Source organism: Corythoichthys intestinalis, chromosome 10, assembly GCF_030265065.1.
Source record: "Corythoichthys intestinalis isolate RoL2023-P3 chromosome 10, ASM3026506v1, whole genome shotgun sequence".
NCBI classification, from domain to species: Eukaryota; Metazoa; Chordata; class Actinopteri; order Syngnathiformes; family Syngnathidae; genus Corythoichthys; species Corythoichthys intestinalis.
Genome location: NC_080404.1, coordinates 28,629,179 through 28,643,599, shown reverse-complemented (window position 1 = coordinate 28,643,599; position 14,421 = coordinate 28,629,179). Strand labels below are relative to the sequence as shown.

The window sequence follows — 14,421 nt, the reverse complement described above, 5'->3', positions numbered from 1 at the left end:
CAGGCGATCCAAGAGGAGGGTGCCCAGATATTAACTTGCTGGTCGCCATTCGATGCCTTGTATTCTTGAATCTCATGCATTTGCTAGCTTGTTCGTCTGCCGCCCTTGTTTTGAAATCCCTTACATTGTGCTAGTATTTAAGTGTATTTGTTTTTTTGTCTTATCGGCTCTCTGCCTCCTGCTTAGGTTAGTATTATTGATCCCCGTCGACCTACTGTCACTAAGACACTGTATTATTCCCCATTTCCCGCAATCAGATGTATTTTTGTTTGTATTTAATAAACCTTTGAATGCATCCCTCTGTTGTTTCCTGCTTTGAGGTATAACCTTGTTTCCGCAGTTGCGGACCCTAACATCGGCAACAAAATAAACTACACATTTACAAAGATGGACGATGGACTCTTCCTCGCCTCTACAATCCAGTAGCAATTGAATTTTTTTTATCTTTCAGTTTAATTTTGCTATTTTCCAGCTTGCTATGTTGATAATTGCGATGTTTGTTTACGTCATCAGCCATGGTACTATGACCCGGGAATTTAACGCTTGCTTTCACATACTCCTCGTGCCGGGAAAGTCCCAGACATTGTACTAAGACGCGACCCGTTAAATGTCTGCGTAATCTTCGTGTGAGTCGACCCGGGAAATTGCTTTCACATACAAGGCCTGCCCGTTTAGATCCTGGGATTTCAACGGCGTTCAAGTGTATGTGAAAGGGGCTTTCGAGTCATTTAGGCCACAATATTGACAGTTGGTATACTAGTACATGTGTGTTCTACATGACCCAAAATTTGACGGACAAATATGCATCTCAAGTTAAACTATATTACTTTTTTTTTTATTATTAATCATTATTGTATTTAATATTTTTATGAAATATACAGTTATGGATTAAGAAAATGTTATTTAAAAACCATAGCTGTTAAAAATAATATGTCCTAAAAAGTTTGCAGCCACACTGTTGGTGGTAGTAATGCACATCCTTAAGGCCACTAAAATGACTGCATTTTTTTATCAAACTGAAAAATTAAAATCAATGATTCATCCAGTTCTAGATAGTGGTGTTGTCAACTTTGATACTCACAGTGAGGTTCATAAAGCTCAAGAACTTCTTAAGCATTTCTGTCATGATTGAGAAGTCTCCTTTGGGGAGGTGTTCTCTCACAGTAGTCACGTTCACCTGCCAGATAGAAAGGAATACAGGTAAACAAAATTGAGATTTTTTTTTTTAAATGAAATATATATTTAAGTGCAACCTGAAAAGCCAAACATACCTGTGGGCATACAATTCTAAATGGTATATTCATCAAACATGTCTCAAAGGTGGCAAAAACTGGTAAGATGCAACCGTTTTGTACGTGTGTATTTGTACCTGGCTGCCTTGGCAGAGGCATCCCAGTAGCAGAGCCGTGTAGGAGGCGACAATGCTGTCCTCCATATGTTTGCCCGCATGTTGCAAAGCTGTAGAAAAGAAGGGGTGGAGGGGGAAATCATTCACATCATCACAAGTCCGACCACTTTGCCCAGTTTTCCGCATACAATTTAGAGGTGCATCTCCACACAAGGTGGTAAGACGGCTTAAATTGAAGGGGAAGGATGAATGCTACGATTGAGCGATTTTACAGTCTTTCACCACCTGACCTTTTCACGGTATCAAGTTACAGGAATGGTAATAAGTCATTAGTGGAATATTTCAGCAACAGTCGAAATGTTTGCTGTCAAAATCAGTGGATAGCTGACCATTTCCAAGCAAACTTGCCCCTCAGTAAATACAGGACCCAACTTTATACTGCACGTGTGCAGACTTTTAGCTCAACTCATTTTTACCTGTGAGAGACCCCACGCATGAGGGTAAAAAAAAGTGGCTTAACGTGTGCTTGTTACACTTGTAATGTGCACCGTCTATTTCAATCTCTAGAAACTCAGATGCTTTCTGGGAAAAAAAAGATTACCTTTGTTTAGGTCCAACTCTTCATCTTCCTCCTCTTTCTTTGGATTCTCTAGTTCGGGCTGGCCGTCATTTGGTTCAGCTGCCACCCACTGGATCTCTCCCATGGTCTCCTTCCACTCGCCACTCTGGTCCTGGGGCTTGGGTGCCTCGCTAATGAGGTCGTCCGTTTTGGCTTCTGCTAGGATCGCAGCTCTCTCTCTCTCTAGAAAGAGCTGAGAAGAAATGAAGTGAGAATTTTTAAATATTAGAAATACATGAAAACGTCTGTATTTGGGCAGTGATTCTTTCTACGAAAATAAGAATCGCTGCCACAATATGTTCCCTACCTTTACCAGGGCAGCCAAAGCACCACAGGCCTTGGGCTTCTCCGCTCCATCTTCCTCCATCCCAGGCGCGTTCGACTGTGCCGACTCAGCCAACGCGTCAGTTTGTGTTGGCTCGGCCGGCAGCGTCAGGCTGTCTTCCAGACAGAAGTCATCTATGTTGTACTCCATGTCCACCAGATAGTGCCGGTTTCTTGAGCTATACTCAACCAAATTGATGAGTAGACCGAGACCCTGAACAGGGAAGCAGAAAGCATGATTTTAAAAAAATAAATAAATTATTTATATTTACTTATTCAATAAGGTTAAAGATTGGTTGAAATCAGAATATCACATTTCAAACACCTTACCAGTACACGCACGTCAAAGCGTTGTTCCTGTGGGATAAAGCGTGGCACCCGAAGAACACAATTTAGTGCCGTGACAATGAGCTCTTCCTGCTCACCAGTCTTTGTACTTCCCCACTCTGTGGAGAGAAGAAAAAAAAAAAGAGCTCATGAGATTAAAATGCCTACTTTTACACATTACTGCCAATGCCCAGCAGCTTGGTATGCTTAAGAATTTTTATATTAAATCCATAACTTTGCATTAAAAATGAAATGATTCTGTTCTGAATACAAAATGACTTCTGCTTTACAGATGCTACACCTGCTAGGTGGTGCGTGTTTTGATAAAAAAAAAAAAGTTTTTTTTAAAGATTAAAATGGTAAAACGCACACCGAAGGCCTCAAAATTATATTAATAGAAAATGTGCAATATTTTGGAAGCTATGGAAATCTAAATGCTGACAAATAGGTAATTTCTGCTTCGGACAAACATTTATATTGAACACAATGTTTAAACCACCTTTGTTTTACTCTGCAATGTAAATAGCAAAAATCTACCGGTAGTGTGATGGATGACTGACAACATATTTTTAATGTGTAACTGTGTCCTATATTATATTATTGTACAGTGCCTTGCAAAAGTATTCGGCCCCCTTGAATCTTTCAACCTTTCGCCACATTTCAGGCTTCAAACATAAAGATATGAAATTTAATTTTTTTGTCAAGAATCAACAACAAGTGGGACACAATCATGAAGTGGAACAACATTTATTGGATAATTTAAACTTTTTTAACAAATAAAAAACTGAAAAGTGGGGCGTGCAATATTATTCGGCCCCTTTACTTTCAGTGCAGCAAACTCACTCCAGAAGTTCAGTGAGGATCTCTGAATGATCCAATGTTGTCCTAAATGACCGATGATGTTAAATAGAATCCACCTGTGTGTAATCAAGTCTCCGTATAAATGCACCTGCTCTGTGATAGTCTCAGGGTTCTGTTTAAAGTGCAGAGAGCATTATGAAAACCAAGGAACACAACAGGCAGGTCCGAGATACTGTTGTGGAGAAGTTTAAAGCCGGATTTGGATACAAAAAGATTTCCCAAGCTTTAAACATCTCAAGGAGCACTGTGCAAGCCATCATATTGAAATGGAAGGAGCATCAGACCACTGCAAATCTACCAAGACCCGGCCGTCCTTCCAAACTTTCTTCTCAAACAAGGAGAAAACTGATCAGAGATGCAGCCAAGAGGCCCATGATCACTCTGGATGAACTGCAGAGATCTACAGCTGAGGTGGTAGAGTCTGTCCATAGGACAACAATCAGTCGTACACTGCACAAATCTGGCCTTTATGGAAGAGTGGCAAGAAGAAAGCCATTTCTCAAAGATATCCATAAAAAGTCTCGTTTAAAGTTCGCCACAAGCCACCTGGGAGACACACCAAACATGTGGAAGAAGGTGCTCTGGTCAGATGAAACCAAAATTGAACATTTTGGCCACAATGCAAAACGATATGTTTGGCGTAAAAGCAACACAGCTCATCACCCTGAACACACCATCCCCATTGTCAAACATGGTGGTGGCAGCATCATGGTTTGGGCCTGCTTTTCTTCAGCAGGGACAGGGAAGATGGTTAAAATTGACGGGAAGATGGATGCAGCCAAATACAGGAACATTCTGGAAGAAAACCTGTTGGTATCTGCACAAGACCTGAGACTGGGACGGAGATTTATCTTCCAACAGGACAATGATCCAAAACATAAAGCCAAATCTACAATGGAATGGTTCAAAAATAAACGTATCCAGGTGTTAGAATGGCCAAGTCAAAGTCCAGACCTGAATCCAATCGAGAATCTGTGGAAAGAGCTGAAGACTGCTGTTCACAAACACTCTCCAGCCAACCTCACTGAGCTCGAGCTGTTTTGCAAGGAAGAATGGGCAAGAATGTCAGTCTCTCGATGTGCAAAACTGATAGAAACATACCCCAAGCGACTTGCAGCTGTAATTGGAGCAAAAGGTGGCGCTACAAAGTATTAACGCAAGGGGGCCGAATAATATTGCACGCCCCACTTTTCAGTTTTTTATTTGTTAAAAAAGTTTAAATTATCCAATAAATTTTGTTCCACTTCATGATTGTGTCCCACTTGTTGTTGATTCTTGACAAAAAATTAAAATTTTATATCTTTATGTTTGAAGCCTGAAATGTGGCGAAAGGTTGCAAGGTTCAAGGGGGCCGAATACTTTTGCAAGGCACTGTATATTATATTTGTACCGGTCATTGTAAAATTCAGGTAAAGATTTAAGAGCGGCATCTATGATCACAGCATATATACATGCCATCAAATTGGCAGCATCTCATCCAAGATGGTGGCCATCTGGTACGTCAACCCCACTTGGCAGCCCAATTCAACGAGGCATCTACGTATTCATGTCAGTGTTGACAACAAACGGCTAGTAGAAGCTAGCACACTAAATTAAAATGGCCAGTGATTTTTTTAAGGACAATAACTTTACACCTTACGAGCGACGCGCATGCTTTAAGGGGCGTATACAACGAACTATGTTGGGAAATTTTACACCCTTTTTCTCGCGCATGACATCGTCCGACGTCCTCGTTTCACTGCAGCCCAACTACCATGATATCCCATGAGTCATAGCACCAACAAACATACACCTGTAATATTGACAACAGTACGATATCACCCAAATATCAAATCAAATTTATCTATAGAGCCATTTTGTATATTCTAATATACTTACCATTATCGTGGGTGAGGTTGAGCAGCACGCCAATGACGGCCCTCATGCAGTCCTCTACGGCCTTGCCCACGTTGCTGAAGCTACAGTGAGGCAGAGCAGTGCCCGACTCAGTTGACAAGGAACTGTTGTTCAAAGCTCTGCTGTAGCGCTGGATCATTTCTTCACAGTAGCACAGCGCTCTGAAGATAGTTTAGCACATATTCAAGTGAGAAAGTGATCCTTCAACGTGAACAGGCTTTCTTCAAAGACTGTTTTGGTATTCACCTTGCAGAGGAGACGATGAGCTGCGAGTCCTTGTATGCAATTAAGTAACCCTGGTTTTCCGGATTTTGCACAGTCACCTGTTGGCCCCCAGAGGAGAAAGAAAGGATATCAAATAAGTTTAAGTACAAGGAGAGGAGTCGAGGAAACTACAGTGAAGCTGCAAATCAGACTTTTGATGGGCTGAGCAATCATCAGCAGGATAAAAGCCAACCAACCATGCATGGTTTTAACAATCAATTTGGCCTTGAGGTTGATGTTTGATAAGATACCTGCCACTTACACTTTCGAGCACTCTCAGACATCTTTCAGCTCCCCATAAAGACGCTACAAGGTTCTCCTTGTTGTCCTCTTGGCTCAGGTTTTGCACACACTCTTTTACTACAGAAACGACAGTGAAGAATGAGATAAAGTGATTGGCACATCCAAGTTAGAGGCTCTAATAACTCACAGTGGAAAGTAGCTCTTAGGCTGGATTTACACTGCAGGTGCCCTTTTCCAATTTAATGCCTCTATCCGATATGTTTGACTGTGTACTTTTTCATGAGCATTTCAACTGGCACATATTCGATATGGTTACTTTAACACATGAAACAACAATGCAGAGACACCAAAATTGCCTGTAAATTACTTCAACAATAATAAACAAGCCTCACGCGGCCTTCCAAATGGGAACACCGATTTAAATTAGGGTAATCTCATCATTACTTTCTCAGCTGTGTTGGAAACAATATGATCATTTCAGGATGTGCAGATACGGGTAGGGCAGGGTCATTGAGGACACATGGGTGGGCAATATATTAGCAATCGGTGGACACAAACTTGATATTCACTTGGCCCTATGAATGGCAGAATATTTTGATAAAGTCAACACAAACCAACAGTTCATGCCATTTGGTAAGTGCATTCTAGAGGTTGGAATCTTTGGGCACCTAAGGATTCGATTATGATTACGATTCAGAGGCTACGATTCGATTATAAATCGATTATGGATGACCCCCATACCCAAGCTATTAGCTGCTTTTAATGTTTTGTACACGAGTTTCAAACATTGTACAAAAAGCCTCTCAGGCTTAAATAAACGACTATTTCAGTATCAAGTTAACAGGTCAAAACAGTACATGAAATACTCAAGTCCCCATTCTGTATCAGCAGCTTTAAACTACATTCAACTAATTTAATGTTGTGAATAAACCATTAAAGTTGTTAAAATTGCTGCTGTTATTCCATAATTTCCCTTCTGTCTACTTTTGACATGTGAAAGTTTTAAAACTGTTTTAAAGATAGATTCAGATTTAGGAGTATTTTAGATAAAAAGTTAATTACAACAGCCTTCCAGGGAAGTCTACTGCTTTAAGATGGCGGCTATTTACTAGCACCGGCAAGTCTGTCATTTTGAGTCTAGTTTTCTATACATGTGCTGCTAACGCCGCCGAGTTCTTTATACATGTGATATCTACCGTAGCATTATGTGGGCGTACTTTGTAGCTGCTGTCAGCAGCAGTCAGGTATTATTGTTTTTTTATCTGGCGACATGAGTTGAGCATTGTGTAGGGTTGGGCATCGAATATCAAGCATTGTTGGCACCCGGTTCTAACACTCCGGTTCTCCTGGAACCATTCGAATTTTAAAATTTCAATTCCATGTTTCGATGCCCTGACCGCCGAGCGGAAAAAAATTGCTGTCGAAAACCACGAAGATGCAGCCACAAGAAGCACGTGTTTGTGCATTGCAACTTGATTACAACCATGGACATGGTGCGGCGGCGCTCAAAAGTTTGGCTTAACTTTACAAAAAAAAAAAAAAAAAAAAAAGACCAGCCAGCTCAGTGCAACATTTGCAAAACAACTATATCATGCAAAGGTGGCTGGCACGACCGGCTTCATGGAATACAAGAACCAAGTGCATAGCTAGCTGAGTGCTACGTAGTTTACGCGCTGCGCCGTCAGAACCTGGTAAGTAAAACAATACATTACGTCTGTCTGCTGCTGTTTATGCAATCCCACCCCGGATTAAGCAGTGAGTGAGTGAGTGAGTGGAGTGAGTGGATGGATGGAAAATAGAGAATAAGTTGTATTATTATGTCGAGCTATGGTTGATATCATGTATATAGAACTACATGCAAAATGAAAGAGTCGGCGGTGTTAGAACATATAAACAGAAATAGATGCGAAATGACAGACTCGCTGGTGTTAGTAAACAGCCGCCATCTTAAAGCAGCAGACACCTCTTAAAATCAACAGTATTAAAAGGATTTTTGTCTGGGAATCTGTTGTGTTGCTTATTTAGAAAGAAGCAGCCATATGAAGCATTCGATAACTTTTTTTTAATGAACTCGTAGCAGTGAAAACATAGCATCACATCACAAAGCATCCTAGCCAGACGCTCCCATCTCTTCTTCTCTGCATTATACGTACACTCCCCTACAGCGCCACTCACTGGCCTAACTCGTATAGTCACAACATAAACATTGCACGTATCTGTAAACACAACAGAATTGGTTTTACAGACAAGGAAACATTATTTTTCATCTATATCAAATTATAATGAATAGAACAATTTATACATCATGCTTCTTCGTAGCTCCCCGCAGTGTATGGCAAAAGAATATAAGTAAATGTTTTCTTTGTGAGTTTTTGAAAAAATAAACGTGTTTGTGAAAGTGCACTCTTGTGGAAAGAAACTTCTTCACATTCTAGTTCAAAGACTGATATTTATATACAAGTTAAAAATAACCCTGTGAGAAGTTCATATAATTCATAAATTTCATATTAATTGTATTAATAATAACAATAAATTTAACATTTAGCTAAAAATAATACATTTTAAATTCATAAAATTAAAAAAAAAAAAAAATCAAGACGACATTAATATAAACTAATACATTTTAAACTATAGATTTTTTTTACCCTGCCCTTTTTTTTGTTTGACCCTGCTTCTCAAAAGTATCAGAATCGAGAATCGTTCGGAACCGGAATCGAAACATGGAACCAGAATCAGAACCGTCATCATTCAATTTCAAACGATGCCCAACCCTAGCCTTGTCATTACCCGGACAAGCATGATCCCTGAGACCACGCTGACTGTGTTTTAGTTCTGCTTTACTTGACATATGTCAATAATCGAAATTTGGATGTTTGTGAATCGTTCTCGAATCTTCCACAGCCGAATCGCGAATAATCTAAGAATCGGAAATTTCGCACACACCTGTAGTGCATTGCCAAGTAGATTATTCTCAAAATGTGTAAGAGGCCCATTGAACATTTTATGTACCTTTGTCTACAATGTGGTCCAAACCGCCCAGGAGTCGCAGCTCTTCCTTGAACCAATCACCCGCTCTTTTAGATGTGAGTGAGAGCAATGTCTCCATGGCAAGATGGCCCGTCTACAAAGAAGTTAAAAATTATCATCATCCCGTATTTATTTATTAAAGGCATTCTTCAACGCACCGTGATGTTTTCTAGGTCCAAGTGTTTGTTGTGCACAGTCTCGCACAGCTTCCGGATCTTCTCCTTCACCTTGGCCACCTCCTTTGCAGTAAGCTGGTCTTGGTGAGCAGAGTAATCTTGGTCGAGTTCTAGCAGTTTAATCATCAGCTCCAGGCAGGCGCGATCCAGGTCCATATTAAGGCGGTCGCGACTCAGTATGTACATGAGCGCTGCCGTGCACAGGGCAAGGTTCTGATGGACCGACAGGCAAACCGCGTGAGTGGACATAGTAATTTGTGGGGAAGCGGAATCTATAAAAGGCCTTGCTACTGACCGGGTGCTGAGCTGAGTCGCTGAGCATTTTGAACACCTGCGCCACCTTGCCTCTGGCACGCAGATGCATCCTGAAACTGGGCATGGCGCACCGTGTGGCCAGGCTGATTATACTGGAATAAAGGGGAAAAATTACATGAACCTCACCGTCTGCTCATTTCCATCAACCAATATTTGAGGTAACACTGCAACAAACATGTTTCCAGATATTTTTATTGAGTTTGCCAAAGTAAGATACAGTACATTTGCCTTGTCTACTGCTTCTGTAAATGAAAAATAAATTAAAACATGAGAGCCATTTACATTTTCCTCAACTTCCCTGCATGAATCTTTATGACAGCATCACAAAAACAAAGCATGCAGGAGGCAGGCATCTTCTTGATGCAAATCCAAAACCAGGATTATTCACTCGAGCTGGTGAGATGATCATAATCCCGAAAACCTTTTCAAAAAGCTTGGAGCTTTTCCAAGACACGATGAGGCAGAGTGATCTAGGTTTATGAGCTTTGGCAAGAAGCACAAGTTGCTTTCTAAATTGCCTAATAGGCAGCGACACGGACAAATGTTAAGTGACAGGCGCTTGCACTGTTCAATCAATTTAATCGGCTACTTGGCAGTTATACTAAACTGTAGCATTAACGTGTCATGGGTAAAAAACAAAAACCATCTGTGATCGCCAACTCATCATATTCTCTGCTTACCTAAGGCATCTTGTGTTGAGCGGCTGACTGCTCTTCAAGCCAGTCTCCAGGTACTCGAAGTCATCTGTGAACTCTTGATTCTCGCCAAACTCCACTACGTCGTTAAAGTGTTTGACGTGCTGCACCACCGTGTACAGCTGGGAGAATGGAAATGAGGTTAATTACAGATAATTGGTAAAGCTGGGGCATCTGCCCAGACACGCCATCGGCTCTTCGGGAAATGCTTACTCCCGTTTTTTCCAGTCTACTGGCGCCATTAACAGAAAGAGTGGAGCTAATACACCTTATAGCATTTCACTAGAGTGGCAAGGGTGCAGGTGAAAAGAACTTCAAGTCCCATATGATGGATTTAACCGTTTTAATTGTTTATTTAGTAATGTGCTTGCTTTCTTTAACTCAAACCAACAGACAAGGGAGGGTTTTAAATGGCAGTAAATGGCCAACCGTTGGGAAGTAAACGTTTTTTTAAGGCTTATACTTTTTTCCAGGGTAAAATGGATTTGTTGATGTTTTTCAAGTTTCTGCAGGACCATTTTTACATAAATATATGCAGAGTCGAAGCGATTATCTGAATTTGACACATGAAAAAGCAAGGGCAGAAATATTTTTTGCTTCATAAGAGATATTTAACTTTTTGAATGCATCCACCAGCTAAAAAGTTGACAGTTCGAGATGTTTGTTGAACATCTAAGCGCTTGAATACAGTAACCCTTTACAGGGCACTTTTGAACAATATTGGCTGCCATTGACGGCGCTAGATGTCCAATCCATTTTGACTGGCAGTAATCAATGGGCTGGACATCAAACTCCGTTCCATGGCTTTTGAAATCTGAGCATTCGCAGCCAGTCCACCCCGTTTAAATTAATTAGGGTCTATTGTTGTCAATGACAGGCAATACTATTAAATAAAGATTTAATAAAATAATAAATAAACTTTAGAGTGTTATTTGGGGCCGTAACTAAAATGTATTTCTGGTTTTAGTTATTTTGATCATATTTTATTGTAAAATAATGATTAATAATAAATGTATAATACAATTAATTATAAATGAAACCTGGCATCCGCTTACTCTATTTGAACATCACAGTTTGGGTCATGTAGGCAGCACTTGTAAACCAAATTGTAATTGTGTTAATATGTGGACGACAGGCCTTTATGGGGTTACGTATTTTTTTTTTGTTTGTTTGTTTGTTTGTTTGTTTGTTTTGCTTGTTCGTTTTGGTTTGGTTTTTTAATAACTAAAAATAGTCACTTGCCCTATAAACGCTTTTTCAAACACCCATTCGGGCCATGTATTTCGAACTAGAACAACCCTTGGCAAAAAAGATGAAATCACCTGTCTCGGAGGATGTTCACGCAGTTGTTAAATTTTGTAGAAAAAAAGCATTTAACAGACATGACACAAAAATAGTCATTTTGAATGGCAACTTTCTGGGTTTAAGAAACACTCAAGAAAAAGAAAAAAATAAAAGATGTGAAAGTCGGTGACTGCGTATACATCCTCCGAGAGTGGTGATTCCTTGATTTTTGCCAGGGGTAACATTTTGCCCATGGGGACATTGTGCATATTTAGTTGTAGTCGGCAGCATGAACATCTTTTCTTGATTCTGTCTAGTCTCCTATAACACAACAAAAAGTATCAGGATGTCACCTGTCGCCATTTTGAAAAACACTATTAATGGGTAGAAACAAGGATGGGCTTAAGTCATCAAACCTACGGCTGCAACAACTAATCGATTAAATTGATCAATAAATTCGTTGGCAACTAATTCATTAATCGATTTTTGCCAGCAGCTAGCATGAATCCCGTTTGGGTCCTTGTTTGAGTGGAATGTAAGGCTGCACGCACGCCAGTTATTTGAGCAGGAGAGAGAGTTCACTGCTACACTAGGGTTGGGTTGCTGAATCAATAATACAGTATTACGAAGTGTTGAGGGTTAGGTTGTCTTTTGTGTAGTTAGATCCAGTGTGCCTCTGTCAGAGATGAACAAATGAAGCCAATTGTATTGTTTGTATTTTTTGTTGATGAGACGTTACTAGTTAGCACGGAGCGCTAAGCTAGTTAGCAATTATGCTAACCAGTGTCTCAAGTGTCCGTTTGTATTGCGTTTTGGAGAAGCATATCAACACAAGTTATTGTTAGACAGTAAAGTTGTCCTATTTCTTTTAATAAAGAAACCACACACATAAACATAACGGCTTAGAGTTTCCTTTCAATACAAACTCCCATTTGAACAGTAAATTTTGATTCAAGCGAGCGTGCTTTGAAATTGGCTTTGGATTGTATTTATGAACAACTGTTTGATACAGAAAACAGATTCATTACAGTCTGCCTCCTCCTTATTTGATTTTGTAGTTTAGTTTGTTTAAAGAAAATAAATTAGTCACACAAAATAATATTAGTGCTCTCCACAAGAAAAAAAATGCTAATAAGCAGCACTTTGTTTTTTTGATTTGAAAGAACAGGATGTTTGTCTGATTTGTGTAAGGAAAAATTCTTATGTTTTATACCTGGGACCCTTATCAAAAATGTTACGTTTTATGTACCATATTTTCTGCACTCCAAGGTGCAACTAAAAGACTTCAATTTTCTAAAAAGCCAACAGTGCGCCTTATTATCCGATGCGCCTTATATATTGGTTAATCATGGCATGACAGTCGCTTTAGCGCAGCTCCATCTAGTGCATGCATAGCACAACCCCAACCACTACTACTACTGGCCTTATAAAGTGGTGCGCCCTATATATGAAAACAAATTTTTAAAAAGCCATTCAATGAAGGTCATGAAGGTGCGCCTTGTAGTCCGATGCGTCTAATTGTGCATAAAATACGCTACTTAAAACTAGTGTTGCACCGATACCATTTTTTGGGCCCGATACCGATACAGATACCTGGCTGTGCAGTATCGGCCGATACCGATACAATTCCGATACCACTCTTTGCAAAAAAAAAATACTGTATATGTATGTATAAGGGATGCAACGATACAGTTAAGTCATGGTTCGGTACGATTTTCGATACAATTCAATACATTTAAAGCTCTGAAACAGAAAATACAACTGTTATTATTATTATTTTTTTTATTTTTATTTTTTTTGCTAACAAGCAAAAATAAAAGTGCCATCATATAAGCAAAAATAACAGTGCCATATGAACAAGCATTTTAGTGCATAATATTTATGAGCTTACTTCTTACTGATCTGAAGAAATTTTGTATATAAGTGCTGAGAACAATCTTTACTGTTAGTAAAGTGGGGCACACTGTTAAATGCTGCAGCTGTCTGAGCAGCTATATTTACCATATAAGCAAAACATCCTATTTGTGGTCCGAGTCCATCTGTAACACGTACTGATCTAATGTAGCACATCTAGGTTGCTATTTGATGATATTTAGTGTGTGCGCGCGAGAGTTGGCATGGGATCTAACAAAGGACATCTAGGTTGCTATTTGATGATATCTAGTGTGCGCGCTGCGCCGCTAGAGTGTTTTCTGGCCACAGAAGTCACTTCTGCTCTTTACTGCACAACACCAGCATATGACACTCGACTTTCATAAACAGGACGAGTTTGAAGTACGGCGCTTTTAATTTGCCACTCATTGTTTATCATGAAACCATGAGTTTGCTTAGTCTCCCACGGTCTTAACCTTTCTGATCCCAATGGCTGTACAACGGCAGGCGTTAGCTTACGCATGCTAATCATTTGTGAATGTCATGCCAAATGGGCAGCGTAATATCACGGATATGCGTTGCGGTTTACATCCTTAATATTGAACGAAGGTGTTAATTTCATTTGGTAATTTCGAGACAAAGACACACAGATGTCATGCATCGGGATTTGGGAAGTTAGCTCATGTGGGAGGACAGTACATTTGCGTTCAAGTGATGCCAGTAGATGGTATCGGCGCCCTAAATGTTGGTACTCGTCGATACCGATACCACCAATTCGGGCTGGATCGGCGCCCCCTGCCGATACTGGTATCGGTATCGGTCCAACTTTACTTAAAACACTAGAGTTGTAGACTACAGTAGACTAAAGCTGTAATAAAATATTTTTGAAGGAAATAAGTAATCCGTTTTGTCTTCCTGTTTACTTACAACATGCCTAAAACTTCCAACTCCAAGTTATATTTTGTGAAGGTAATTGAAAAAAAGTGACAATTATCCGATTAATCATTTAATGGTCTGATTGATCGATTGTAAAAAATAATCGTTAGTTATAGCCCTAACCAACAAAAACTCTCCCAATTAAAATTCACTGAACTGCTTTAACATACGCTAGAGTTGGCTGGAAAAGTTAGATCTCCACATCGCAACCTTTCCCAGAAACCCTTGAAACAG

General features: G+C 39.9%; 1 protein-coding gene across 1 annotated transcript in view; it reads right to left on the bottom strand.

The window, feature by feature from the left end:
• Positions 1 to 14,421, bottom strand: part of wapla (WAPL cohesin release factor a) — a 37,709-nt gene that overhangs the window by 2,192 nt on the left and 21,096 nt on the right. Inside the window, exons 8-19 of the mRNA XM_057847664.1 lie at positions 10,081 to 10,217; positions 9,381 to 9,492; positions 9,068 to 9,298; positions 8,892 to 9,003; positions 5,902 to 5,999; positions 5,622 to 5,698; positions 5,358 to 5,536; positions 2,622 to 2,737; positions 2,275 to 2,505; positions 1,950 to 2,160; positions 1,370 to 1,458; positions 1,082 to 1,177 (exon numbers count right to left, since the gene is read on the bottom strand). Coding sequence (XP_057703647.1) covers positions 1,082 to 1,177; positions 1,370 to 1,458; positions 1,950 to 2,160; positions 2,275 to 2,505; positions 2,622 to 2,737; positions 5,358 to 5,536; positions 5,622 to 5,698; positions 5,902 to 5,999; positions 8,892 to 9,003; positions 9,068 to 9,298; positions 9,381 to 9,492; positions 10,081 to 10,217 — 1,689 coding nt within the window. The remainder of the gene's footprint in view (positions 1 to 1,081; positions 1,178 to 1,369; positions 1,459 to 1,949; positions 2,161 to 2,274; positions 2,506 to 2,621; positions 2,738 to 5,357; positions 5,537 to 5,621; positions 5,699 to 5,901; positions 6,000 to 8,891; positions 9,004 to 9,067; positions 9,299 to 9,380; positions 9,493 to 10,080; positions 10,218 to 14,421) is intronic.